Here is a 14,639-nt window from a genome sequence, read left to right on the forward strand (position 1 = left end):
CCTCCAACATCTAACACTAAATTCCAGTTTGAAGCAGGCCTGGACCCACAACCTAAAGAAACAGACGTCTGGTAAGACAAAGCAGGGTCCTTCAGCAACCAGACAGAGGATACACAAGAACTGTGATATGATCCCGTTTGACCTCTTTCACATGTGCAACATGTTTACCTGTGCCTCAGACGGTGTTTTAGGCAGGTGTTGACACTGCAGTCCTCACTCTTTGAGAGAAGTCCTAACTTCCCATTCAGAGGGCCTATCTGTCAAAGTGGTCTATTGTGTGGCTCCTGTAACTTATTTCATATGTCATTAATAAAGGCTAAGTACCGGCTGGGCAGCTGCTGGAGACCTAATTCAAATTATCCTCCAGGAAGTTCAGGCAGTTCCTTTTCCTTGATATTTATTACAAATCCAAAGAAACAATTAAATTGGATTTTTAATAACGACAAAAAAATAGTGGATTCATTATTTTCCTTCATGGCTCCAAACCCAGGATAGCAGATTCAATATGTTAATCTGTACTATAGTTTTCTGTATACCATGGTCTGCCACAGTGTAAATAGCTTTTGAGGCCGTGTCACTGTAGGGCCAAGGCGACATTAATTTTGTGTATCTAACTTTCAAAATACCATGCACCGTACCTACTTTGACAACTACGAGGTCTACATAGGGGTGACTTTCTCATATTTAAAAGGGAGGTCCTTGTCTATCTCAAAGATTTTAGTTTAACAGGTTGCACTGTAGGTTTTACACTGCAGCAGCCAGCTTAAGATGGTAGGCCTGGAGACATGTTTTGTAGGCACAATAGGTGCTACAATCCACAAGTGACATTTAACTTCCAGGCCTTAGAAGCATTTTCTAGACTATATGGTAAAGCGTTTTCAGCAAGTTAAATGTGTCTATAAGGAAGGAGTTAATTTAACCCGGTCTACAAAAGAAGGACAGGCACTTTACTCCTGTTTAGAAGGGGTAAGGTGTTCACAGTTCAAACACCAGGAAAATAGTTTTCAGACAAAGGCAACATAATCTGCAACGACCATGCAGAACGGCAGATTTCCGGCACCATTTCACTTATTTTTTCAGAAAAAGAAAAGTTGAGTAGGAAGATTTGAACTTGTGAGGCCACAGGTTGTAGAAAAATTTCAGCAGCAAATGTATTATCCCAGTATATTATCTTATTAGTTTACGACTAGAGGATTAACAGCCGCACTATAAAAGGGCCACTGCAATGGGAAGGACCGAATTGTGCAACAGGGTTGACTAAATTATGTAGCGTAATGCAGGGAAATATTTCTTTATTATTTTGTCTTTTTTTTTTTATACATGCTAACACTGTCTGGAAACAAGTTTCATCTTATTAGTACCAGTTTAAAGCACAGTTACAATAATAAGCAGCTTAAAGGAGTCCAGTAAACCTTTCTGAAGGGCTTTCCACTGAGCAGCAAAATGTCAATGCATTTTAATAACTTTTGATCTGTTTAATGTGGCTTTTATCTGCAGCAGATGTCGGATTGTGTGTCAAATGTGACAAATCAATAACTATGCATACTATTCTGTAGCTACAAAATCACATAATTCCAGTGGCCCTGACTATAATCTATTTCTGTCTAGTCAAGTGACAAAATGAGAGAACTTGTTAGGAAAGAGTCGTGGGTATCCTAAAGCACTGTGCCTGTTCTTTAAGTGCCTTCTTAATATATAAGCAAGCTATACCTTCTGTGTGCAACCCGGGAGATTGACAGGAGGCAGGACAGCAGCAGCACATATTTTCAGCACTGCCATAGAATTGTTACCTTTGCTCTTCTATTATATACTAAGTATTTGGACTACTCCTTCCCATTGTTTATGTCTGTGTTGTATAAGTGAAACTTGACATGTCTTTTCACTGAAGGAGTTTCAAAAACTTTGCAATTATCAGTGTTTTTGTGTGCTTAATATAGTGCCATAAGCAGGGCCAGTGGAATGCTCCAATTCTGCGGCTGCAAGATATTCCGTATAATTATGGGCTAGCCCTATTCGTCACATAATCTAGTATCTACAAAGCAGCACCATGTGTTGCTGCATTCTGGAAGGCCCTTCGCAAATGTATAAGAGTCAACTTTCAGTTTCCTATTCCTGTATTTCCCTTTTAAGGTGGTACTTAAGAGGTGTAACCTTTTCCAGGGCAGTGTTAACCCTTTCTATGCTCATGAGCGGTTCAGTCATGAGCCACGGTAGGCGTGTGCTCATGACAGAACCACTCTGTCATGGCACCCACCCATGGGGGACCCACCCTAGGCAGCCCATCTAGTCCCCACAAAGTGGGATGGCAGCGCAGCGGAAGAGTTTTTGCTGCCAACCCGACCACCCCCAGGCAATCCCATGACGTTAGCGAGCGCCGACGTCATCAGGAAGCCCTGGACGTGCTGCAAGCCATTTGATTCCAGACATCCACAGAGCAAGGTAGGTGTTCCTGCTCCGGGGAAGGGGGGGTTCTTTACCCGTCGAAGCATCAGGGGAGAGGAAAGAGTTTTTCCTCTCCCATGATGTCTGTTTGAAGGACATTTGTGTTGCACGATCGCGCACAGCGTCGCAATTGTGCAGTCTAAATGCCCCCACTAGGCACCAGGGATATTTTTTGACTGCATGGAAGCGACCCCTTGGGCAAGGGTCGCTTCCAAGGGGACATCATTATTTTGGATGCGTTTCTGCCCCCCTTGTGGCAGATTGGCCCGTTTCTTTGGCCTTTCTGCCCCGAGGGGGGCAGAAATCCCCACTAGGCACCAGGGATATTAGTTTTAATGCATGGAAGCGACCCCTTGGACAAGGGTCGCTTTCCAGGGGTCAATATTATTTTGGATGTTTTTCTACCCCCATTCCCCGGGGGGACAGATCGGCCCGTTATTTTGGCCTTTCTGTCCCCAGGGATTTTGTTTTTTGTTGTATGAAAGCGTTCCGAGGCTTTCATACAACAAAAAACAAAATCCCTGGTCGCTACCAAGGGCGTCAAATTAACTGGATGATTTTTTTTCTTCTTTCTAGTGGGATATTGTTGGTTTTTGCTGTGTCGCTCCAGAGTAGGTGCTGGTGAGTGTATCTATCTTTGGCAAGTGAGTCATATTGTTTTTTGAGTATATAGATCTTTGCACTAAAGCCACACTTTGTTTATTACTTATTTTGCTGTGTTGGTTGTAGTTGACTTGTTTGTGAAGTCTCCTTTCTTAGTAAGGATTGTGTCTAGCCGCAGGCATTACTGCTCAGCAGGTTGTTGGTATGATTTTTGAGTCTTCCTCTGACCATGGTTCAGAGACTGACTCTGCATCTGAGGCAGAGGATGGAGTGGAAGATTCAGACAGTGAGTTTTCTGTCCACGAGGAATCATCGGATGATAAAGCTACTCTTAGTGCGGATGAAGTGCCTGTTTAGAGGAGGACATTAATGTGCCGATAGTTCAGGAAGAGGCATCTAGTCTACAGCCTGGGGCTGCAAGACTTCCTGTTGGAAGTGCTGAACTCTGGGTTGCCCCAGGCATGGTTCAGCCGGCAATGCCAGACTTTACTGTGTTCCAGGGTGTAGAGTGAACACTGAAAACTTTTTGCCAATGCATTTTTTTCAGTTGTTTATGCTCACTTTGCCACTGGATTCAAGCAAGCCTGGCTGAAGACGGCTGAAATGCCAGAAACCGGTCCTAGGAAGCTTGTTTCCGGTCCAGGGAAGGCATGGCTTGGCAGTTCGGGCTGGACTGTTCCCATGAGGCACAGGGTCAGACTGATTTGCATATGGCCATGTCTGAACTGGGGTGGCAGAGTGGGCTAAAGAACGGTGATGGATCAAACCCAGATCTGTTGACTGGGTGTGAGTGTTTGATTGGTTCTGATGCTCCGTCCATCACCGCCCCCCTTTGTACCGAACAGTATTTGAGAGCCAACAGTACCAGCCTTAGGCCCCACTCTAGAGCTACCCAGTGGACTCCCACAAATCTGGATGAGTTGAAGAAGTTCTTGGGGTTACCTTTTTTGATGGGCTTGCTAAGGTATCCATCAATGTCTTCATATTGGTCTACTAGTCCCTTGATGGTTTTCCGGCAGTCCTGAGTCGTGATAGGTATTTGCTTCTGCTTCGGATACTGCATTTTGTCGATAATGGTTTAGCGTTGCCACAAGATCCCCCCGATTGTGACCGTCTTTTTAAGATTCGGCCTGTCATTGATCACTTTGTAGATCGATTTTCTGCGATCTATGCTCCAGGGACAGAAATAGCAGTGGATGAGTCTTTGGTCTTATTCAAGGGCCACTTGGTTTTTGGCAATACATTCCTAGTAAGAGGGCACGATATGGAATTAAGATGTATATACTGTGTGACAGTAGGACTGGATATGTCTCTAATTTCAGGGTGTACACCGGTAGGGATTCCAAGATTGACCCTCCTGGTTGTCTGTCCATTTTGGAGTGACTGAGAAAATTGTGTGGGAACTTGGTAGAGGACTTTTTAACAAAGGTCACCATTTATATGTAGACAACTTCTACACTGGTGTGCAGTTGTTGAGGGAATTGGCCAAAGTGGATACTGTTGCTTGTGGCACAATCCGCTCTAACCGTAAAGGTTTCCCACAAGAACTTGTTTTTATTGTTGTTTTTTTTAATTTGTAGAGTTTTATATAGCGCTAGCTAGACCCGGAGGTATCAGAGAGCTTTACATAGATGTGGAGTAAATATACAGTTACACTAGTTGCGTTGGTTACAAGACAACAAAGAAAAAAACACAAGAACAAATCAAAAAGGAACATAGAAGGTTGTGTGGGAGGGGAATTGAGCCAGTAGCTGGACATCCGACCAAGTCAGGCATACCGGCAATGAAGACGGTTAAACATAAGGAGTCCCTCCAAAGTCAATGTCCACAAACCCACCGGCCCGCTTGGGGAGATGGTATCCACGGCACCTGGGGCCGGTCTCGCTCATCATGCTGGAGCACCCTGGCTGTGGAGAGGGCCAAAGCGGGGACGATGTGGATGTCTCGAACGGATCATCATTATCGATAGGGAGTAGGTGTTCCGATGGGGAGGCATCGTCGAGAGGCGAAAGTCAAGCTGGTGAAACCATGTCAAAGACCAGCCTCATGCGGAGATCTCAGAATCCGATCACCGCCGCCAAGATGGAGGGCTCGGGTCTCACTCACATCGACCTCCCGCACAAAATGGAGGAATTTCAGAACCACCAAACACCAATCGGGAAGGAAGTCAATCTCAGGGTGCTTGACTCGATTGGGGGGGGGGGGGGGGGGGAGGAAGTGGTAACAAGGGCAGCAGTATCCCGGTGAGCACTTGATGCTTGGTCTGAGGAAAACGATTCGGGTGGAAAAAGCAGCAGCCACGAGAGGCGTAGAAAGAGGAAGTCGTAGCAGGAAGGTCTAGGGATGGTACAAACTGCAGCATTCAGGAACAGTGTAGTCTAATCACAGGGTTATTAGACAAGCCGGTGTAAAGGGTGTGGAGTAATTGAGGCATGCATTAACTATTGTGCATGTTATCAAAAGCTCAATTTTTATCACAAATTTGGGCAAGGAGGTTTTGAATTTACTGATTTGGTGGAAACACTTTTTCCATTACTGTTCATACATCAGATCCCTACTAATCCTTATCTGTATCCACAGGCCACAAATAAGCTGGGTGTGTTGCAACAAACACATTCACCCTGGTCTACACAAAAACTCAAGTTGTTTGATATTACACATCAACAACAACCTAAAGAGCTATAAGTTCATGCCGTGGCTTAATCGCACTACACAAACGCCAAGTAACAGAACGTATGTAATCTCATGTGGCATACATTAACAACATCTAGACACGCACCCTGAATATGGCTGATGCATCTGCAAATAGAAACGTTCTACCTGTGCACGATTGTTGCATCAGGGCATATGACAGCAAGCGCCTCATTAATTGTGTGTTTGGAATATTTTAATTACATCAAGAAACAAACATCCTAAGAAAAAATATAAAAACATACATGCAGACAATTTTAAAAACTGCAGGGTATAAGAAAAGAAAAGAACTCACATGAAAGGGCACGTTTAAAGATGCAGATTTTTAGAGATGCACTCAAGGAGCAGTGAGCAGGTCAAATACCAATGCTCCAGGTCGATTCATACAACGCCTGGATTGTGGCTTATCTAGGGATTCAACTAAGGCCTGTGGCCAGATGATCACCAAAGAAAGGAAGGGCGAGTGGTGACATAGTAGATATGCTACTAGAAAGATCACTGGGCATAATCATGTAAGACAGTATGGACTCTTTTCCTATAGTTTGTTAAATAGAGGAAAAGAAGAGGGCCTACATTTGAATATAAATTAAATTATCCTGATACTTCAGGTGCTAGGTCTGAGAAATGTTAACACACGGGGCTATAGAGAGGGTAGATGTTGTAGATGTGTTCCCCAAATAAACGTGAAAATGCAGATGGAACTTTTAAAACCAGGCAGATTTGGGAGAGAGTATGGGCATATACATACCAGCAATAAGAAATGGTTATTGATATGGAAGAAATCTTATCTGATAGTCGAACAAAGGTAATGGTTATGAAAGAATGAGGGCTATGGTAACCCACAATTGCAACAATACATGACTTGGGGCTGGCAAATGTCAGCCTCTAGTAAATAAGCACCGATCTGCTACCCTACCCCTTGCGCCCCCCCCCCCAGCAGGTGAGTAGCGCGCTTCACAATTCCCTGATTAATTGATTGATTGAAGTAGGTATTCAACTAAAATCCAGACAGAATATGTCTCGAGAAGTGGTGAAACAGATTGTTTCTTGAGATTAAAATGCATGTTTTAAAAGCCTACAGGGTGGAATCCATACGAATTAGAGTAATGAAATGTAGCAGGCTAGCATTCAAAGATTGGGTATGAAGAATTTGTATAGTTTGTGAATTTGTTCCATACTGTTCTTCCTTGACAGACCTGGCAAGTGAACCCCATAGCTATTTATAGTTTGATATTTTCTATGTTCCAGAAGTGCTGAGCCAACAAAAAACACACAAAGGACGATTGCAAAATAACCAGCAAAATTACCCCAGGTGGAAATGTTGGGAAGTTTACGTTTCCAATGACAGAGAGTGATTATAAGTAGGGACTTCCGTGGACTTATAGAAATTGATCGTCAGTGGATATCCTCAGAATGAGGCAGTGGTAACTGTGCAACTGTTAAGGGATGACTTTATAATCTGACCTTATTGATTGCCAACTGGAACTCTGGATGCTTTTGTCACGTCATTTAAATGCAAAAATGAGAGGGTCTTTTCAGTTAATGTAGATTGAGCCAATAAAATTTCAAAGCAGTGTGGTGGATAAAAAAAATGTGAAAGCTTCCTAAATTTGCATGCAGTAAACCAACCTTTTGTTAGAAAGCGGTGCATTCAAAATAATAATCTCGCTCAGGATAATAGATTTAGGCATGGCTCACAGTCGTTTATATATTCTTTCCTTAGCAGATGTTTATGGTAAGCTAGTGTGGACACTCAATAAGTCCCAAATTAGAGAGTAGCTGCTGCCTCAGGAGTTTAAAATATATTTAAACTTTCAAAGTCCAGAGCAGATTAAATGAAAAGTCATCTGAATTAGAGAGGGAATTAAGTGAGAAAAGTATATGACCGGTAATGACATTAAATTCCAGGAGACTGTGCAACCAATTTATGGAGCTGGAGAGAATCCTGCTAACAGCAGGAAAGAAGCAGACATTCCCAATTGCATTTTCATGATATGCTACATTTGCCTGATTCACAATGAAATGAGCTGCACATTACCCTGGTAACTTTCTGCTCATCATACCACTGGATACACTGGTTAAGGCCTACACTGGGCCTATCTGAAAATATACTGGGCAGTGTGTTGCGAGCCCTAACCTTTTGATGTGCATCCAAACAGGATTTATATCTCTGAAGTGAACAATGGATCACTGGTTCAGTGGGACTGATCTTTGAAAAATACAAAGAGCAAAAGGGGAACCAGTTTTGAAAATTCTATTGATTTTTTTATTTCAAAGCAGGTTTTGTTACACATGATAGAGATTTGCTATGGTGAAAGCTATTAATGATGGGGATTCAACTGTGAATACGTGAAACTATATCCCGCATTACTGCCCCGCTACACGTAATGATTTTAGACGACTAAGACTTCAAATTATGTTATTGCATGCTGTTATATGCTATACCACTGTGACAGCAACAGTGACAACTTTGTTGTTTATGATCAGCATGTTCCAGGATAGCAGCCTTTGCGTTGTAATCATTTGACATTAATTTTTTTTTTAATGTAATTATGTTTTCCCACACTGTCGCCTGCGAGTATGTGACATGGGGCCCACATTGTCCCATGTGAATATGGGTTGCTATTTATCTGTGTCACCTACAAACATGTAAATCAGAGTTCTAACACTGTTGCCTGCAAATGTGAATTTAACGCACCATACCTGGCTGCAGGTGAATATATGTTGTGCACTACCAGACTGTGGCCTATGAATATACAATGTTGTGTTCCAACTTTGTCATCTGTGAACATGTGATGCTGTGTCATACAGGATCATCTATGAATAAGCAGTGCTGCGTCCAAGGCGTTAGCAATAAACAAGCACACTGTAATTGGCTGTTACTCTTCAATACTGTGTTCAACGTATGCAATGCTGTAAAGTGTAATGTTCAAATATCTAATGCTGTGTCTCACATTCGTGCCTGTGGTTATAGGATACTATGCCCCAAAGGGGTCTGTCACTAGTTTAGGCTATGTCAATTATCATAATACTTTTGGGGCTCTGCAAGATATCAGCCGCTTCTACCCCAACGCTTGCTACCATCCTTCTCTACTGCAAAAGACATGGCAATTATGAGACATTTAAGAGGTACCTGCATGCATGAGCAACACTGACTTTCTATTAACCCACACTTCCACAGCTCCACTATTCCAGAAACCAGGGATAAAACATCAACAGTTCGAAATGTCACTCTCACCTTACCTCTGCTCAACTTGTTGGTTTTATTAACACAACAGCTCTCACTCCTAAAACCACCTAACTCCCTTCGAGTTAGTTGCACATTGCCGCCACCAGGAGCGGCGTCTAGTTTCCGTATTTACTGCAAACAGGTGAACAACCTTGCAGCACCCTGTCCCTTGTTATTGGTGTTAACTTTCATTCACCCAATTTACCTTACTAGACATCTTTCTAAATAACTTTCAGTGTGAGCACAGATAACTCAAATCAGTGCAAAAGGCATGAAAGGGTGGAGAAGATTACATTTTTTAGTAGACTTTCAAAATGAAAGGAAAGTAAGAAAGGACTGTATCGTGGACTACGAAGCTGACCCAGTACTGTCCACATCTGCTTATTTTAAGTTGGAAAAGGTTTTATTAGACTTACTTTAATAGAGTGGAAACGGTCCATACTGTTCACCGTGTAAATGCAACTTGAATTTATATAGCACTTACTACCCCAGACAAGGTACTGAAGCGCTCTGCGGCAAGCGGCATACTACTCCAGAACCCCAGATTAAAGATTAATAGTAGATAAGTACATTTCTGTGCAGTAGTTGTGTTAGGTTTGTGCTCTTGACTTCTTGCGTGTTTAGTAGAGTTGGGATAAAAGGATGGGAATGGATTTGAATGGGGAAGTAATACGTTGTTATTAATTAGTGGTCGTGTCTGCCTGTTAATTGGATGACATGTCTAAATAAAAAAGGAGAGGAAAGTTTTAAAAGGATGCTTGTCGGTTCACCAAGGACCTCACAACTTAATATATAGCCTCATTCACGTAAGTGTCAATAGTGCAGCCCCGTGAACTTATAAGGTGTTTTACGATGTCCGTCAGACACTTTTCTGTAAAATCTTCAAATTTTAGACCCAAACCAGATCTGTTTTAATAACTTTCCTGCAACTTCTTCATTTTTTTCGTGGTTTGTTCCTAACCTTTGCTATTTTGACAAGGTGTACTGCTCACGTGCTTATGTTTATTGAACATACATGAACTAGATGAAGGTCAAGTCTTTTTGGGGGGGTTAGTAGTGTAGGACGCACGGACAGTACGCTGCTGAGCAAGTTCCCTCATCCCGCCACGTGGGTCTCAAAAGTTCCCGTAATGCCTCACCTTTACGGCGTAATCAATGACCCGCTTCACCCCAACAAGTACCCGCAACGACATCTTGACAACCCCGAAACCGGAAACCAACGAGGAGGACTCATAGGCAATGTGCAATGTGTGGTAAATCAGCCCAATCACTGTGCAGGAGATGACCGGTAGTCCCGCCCTACATTGGAGTTCCGGTCTCGAGCCAGTCTGTGAGCTGTCGAAGCGAACGGGCTCAATGTGAACAGCTGACGGCACAGAGCAAGAAGAGGGACAAAACTAACTATTATTGTGTACGTGGGGTCGCCATGTTTGAAGGGACTTCTGAGTGTAATGAAACATGTACAGGGACGTCACAATAGAAATCCTCCCAGACATATAACTTTTTTGCTGATTTCAAAAATAGTATGACTCAATATTTTCATTTAAAATGCGTAGGAAATTATTTGGATGCAGATTATTTCTTTAGTTATACTGTGCAAATTCTTTAGTTTCCTCTTTTGCAGAAATTGTTTACCTCTTCTAGGTACGTTGCCTTTGCTCTTTCTTGGGGTAGAACCGATGCTAAAGAGTTGTATTGGTGTCCTTCTCTTAGTGAAACACGCCAATATTTATTTTATTTTATTTTATTGTATTTAATGTGATTTTATATAGCGCGAACATTACCCGAAGGTGTCAGAGCGCTTTACAAAAGAACCAGTTGCGTAACATAAGAACTTTGGATTAAATGAGTTACATAAGAGCTAAAAAACAGAAACAAAATTGCAAATGTACAAGTGGAGGGAAAGGAGGGAAAAACTGCAAATCGACAAGTTGTAAAGTCACTCAAGGAAGAGATACAAACAGATAAACTCTAAAATCACATAGGAATGGTCGTAAGTACAAAAGTCTACTACATATCCTAGTGGTTAGAGCGCTTTACAAAAGGAACAGTTACATTACAATACATAAGGACTTCGGAGTACATGAGTTACATAAAAGATACAGACAGAATAACTCTAAAATCGCAAAAGAACAGTAGTCAGTACATATGCCTACTACAGATACTAGAGGTTAGAGTTGCATATATACAAATTGAGGATTCACTCAAGGAGAAGAAACAAACAGAAGAAACCCTAAAAATTACATACGAACACTAATAAGTAAATACATCTACTACAGATTCTAGGGGATAAAATTACATATATATATGTATACAAGTTGCAAACCACTCAAGATTACATTTAAAAAGCGATTAGGGTTAGACAATTATATTAAACATTTACAGAGCATGGCATTTACAAGAGTATCAGTGAGAAACAAGTAAGAAAAGCAGATAGGGATGATGGAGCAGGGTTTTTACCTGTTTCATTTTCGCATGTTATAATTAAAAGTACTACTGATTAATTATTAACTACTAAAATATGTCAAAGTCATGTCTAACCAACCTTATTAACAAGAGAATTACACGTGGGAACGCTATTGCATGGCTAAAATAATAAATGAACTAAGTTGGTGAGCAAATTGACAGAAATAGATGTTGCTTATGTGATGTTATTGTGATTTGCGCTTATAATTAATATGCATTAATGGCTTTTGATGTCGCAAATGGCTAGATAAATACATACACATAAGGGTATTAGCAGGGGAGTAACACTGTATAATCATTTCCGTGTAGTAATTCTGTTTTATGTCTTATTGCATTTAAGTTGGCCATTGTGGCCTACCAAAAGATGGCTACCACCCGCAGCCTGCATTCGAGTAGATGGAAATTTTTGCAAGGAAGCTTTGCGCTGCCTGTGACCTTGCCCCCTCGACAAAACTGAAAAGCCAAGATCATGACGACAAATCCAGGACGGATGCCAAGAGCCCCTGAACATGAAATTTGTCTCAAAAACGAATGCTGAACTTATGAACTGATGATCCCACCACTGGGATACAAATTATCTAAAAAAGACATCCGTAGAAGTATCGAATTAGTCATGGACATCTAAATTTTCTATTCATTATTTGGGACAATCTAAGTGTGAGAAAATCTTGCACAGTATCGCAAATGTACCAAGATGACATTATTTCCGCCATTTCATCCGTTCTGAACAATGAATTGTAACTTAACAGAATGTAAATTTTAGTATAAATATTAGTAGGCTAGAGAGGTCTAGCGCCACTTCTTCCCGAACTGATGATCCGAGGTCCCTATGCTGACGGAGAGGACGGTGACTCTACATGACGGCTAGAAACCTTAATGGAATTACTGAGGACCGGTTCTGACTTAGGATCTGACATTTAGACAGAATAGGTAAATATGAGAGAAATGAATTTGCATTTAATTGGCTTTTCCTATAATTTTAGATAAACGAATATTCTGTTTGAATCTCTGTGTCGGGTGGTTATTTTCTTGTCATGTTTATTGAATTTATTTACTTATTCTTTAAAATGTTTTCGCCAGATTTATAAGCAACTAGTTGGTCGCATTGACCTCAAGGTATATGCAGATTGGTTAGGTATCAGAAAGTGTTTCCCCTTATACATGGCACGGATAAGAGTGGTAGAATGAATGTTGGTGTAATGGGCCCCACCAGCGTGTGATGTGTGTGTGCGCGTGTGACTGTGAGATCACTCTGTCCGTGGAAGTAGAGGGGATTCGGAATCTCCGATCTGCACCAGGGACAGGAAAGAGAGAGAGAGAGAAAACGGAGATGGGACCAGAAGTATAAACAATAGTCACAAACAGAGAGAAGATCCGTGGAGAAGGAGGACGATCGATAGGTCGCCCAGCTGGGACGAAGGAACAGACCACGTTCGCAAGATGGCGGACCAAGGACAAGAGCGACAACAGGAGACGGTCCAAAATGGCGGGGCGCACACGGGACCCAGTCCAAAAGTTAGGAGGGCCAACTCCGAAGAAAACCAGGGAGCCGACCGAACGGAGGAGGAACAAGAAGGGGAAAGGAGCCAGACAGTCAAAAAGCAGGGGGGGGGAAATCAGGCAGTCTCCAAAGCACATCTGTGCCGTCCATGAGCACAGGACCCGGGCAGCGGGGGCAACAATGTCCAATCCATTCTCCCAGGTCGAAGGGAGACCGGCACAGGCTCCAGGGCAACAGTCCAGAGAACGGGACGACGCAGAGTCCAAATCAGAGGGGACGCCTCACCGGCAGGGACGGAAGGCGACAGGATCAGATAGACCCAGAGAGCCGAGCCGCAGTTCTTAACCACGCCAAAACCTCCGGCGAGGCAGGCGGGCCAGCGGGTAGCGAAAAGCAGCGGCCGCACAAGGAGGAGTAAAACTCAATGAGCCAGGCGCTCGTACTGTTGAAGAGCGCATGGCGCACGCTGCTTTCGTCCAGCAGGTAGAGCGGGTAAGAGCATAGCCCCCCATTCCCCCAGCCGTAAACCGGACTCACCGCAAGCGAGCAGTAGCAGGCCGCTGCTCCCCAGTGTTCAGTGTCAATGGATGTGAATGCCCATATATCGGAACACAGCAGCGGGCGGTATACGCGTAAAAGCTGCTGCGGCATGCCATGCGAGTTACTCAAGAACCAGTAGTCTTTCTTGATGTTGCTTGTTACTGTGGTATGTTTCATCTCTTTCGGCAATTGCATCAGAAAGGTCCTGGAGGATCGCGGGATTGTAGCCTTCAGAACCCCTGGGTGGTGGTGGTTGGATCGAGGGCTTTTCTCTGGGATTTTCGCCATAAGGCGATCCCTAGCCTGGGAGCTCCCGGCCATTTACACATGAGATATCATTAGAGTAGCCATAAATCACAGCTGCCAAGTCTTCAGGCTGATTGTATGTGACGTTTTAATGTTTGGCTAGATGTCACAATTTTTTTCTTTGCAGATTTATATATCGCAAACTCGACCCAAAGGTATTGGAGCGCATTACATGAGCACCAGTTACGTAACACAAGGACACATTTATGTTTTTGGTAGGCACGGGGAGATTAAGTGATTTGCCCAGAATCTCAGGATGCGGAGTCGACCCCAAGGTCGAACCTTGGTTTCCCAGCTCAAAGTCAGCAGTCTAGTCGTAAGACCACATCCGAGTTGTACGAGTGACACTTCATCGTCAGCAATATAATGGCGTGTGCTTTGGGGCTTTAGCCGGATACAGGCCCTAGGCCTGGGGACAACAAATGACACAGCTCACTTTATGCTGGTACAGGCGGGGGAAGCCTCGAGCAACTTCCGCCCGTTTATTAAATACTCTCTGGCCACGCCTGGCCAAAGAGTGCTACATTGTGTATAAGCCCATCCGGGCTAAAGTTCTCGGTGGTAGAAGACCCCAGCGGCAACTAGACCGCTACATCCCATCCCAAGTCAGTGTTCAAACAGGAAGAGCAGAATCAACACATAAAGTCTGTGAGACGTTGGCTTGGTCTTGGGTTGGGTCACAGGTTGTATCTCGATTGACGATCATTGCGAGCCACTGGGGTGCTTCGGTTAGGTGACGGGCTAGGGGCCACTGGTGACTCAGCGCCACTGCTAGCAGGCACCGGGGTGTTTGCTGTAGCCTGCTCGTCTGCTGGGCGATGTTGCAGACTATCTTCGGGGGCGTCTCCTCGTTCCCCTCGG

The 14,639-nt window shown here is 43.4% G+C and overlaps 1 protein-coding gene across 1 annotated transcript in view; it reads right to left on the minus strand.

Moving 5' to 3' along the window:
• The window catches only part of ETFB (electron transfer flavoprotein subunit beta), a 394,856-nt gene extending 384,598 nt beyond the window's left edge, over positions 1–10,258 (minus strand). The window contains exon 1 of the mRNA XM_085615815.1: positions 10,105–10,258. Coding sequence (XP_085471941.1) covers positions 10,105–10,158 — 54 coding nt within the window. The 5' untranslated portion in view covers positions 10,159–10,258. The remainder of the gene's footprint in view (positions 1–10,104) is intronic.
• Positions 10,259–14,639: the final 4,381 nt, after the last annotated feature.

This window comes from Triturus cristatus, chromosome 7 (genome assembly GCF_964204655.1).
Source record: "Triturus cristatus chromosome 7, aTriCri1.1, whole genome shotgun sequence".
Taxonomy (NCBI): Eukaryota; Metazoa; Chordata; class Amphibia; order Caudata; family Salamandridae; genus Triturus; species Triturus cristatus.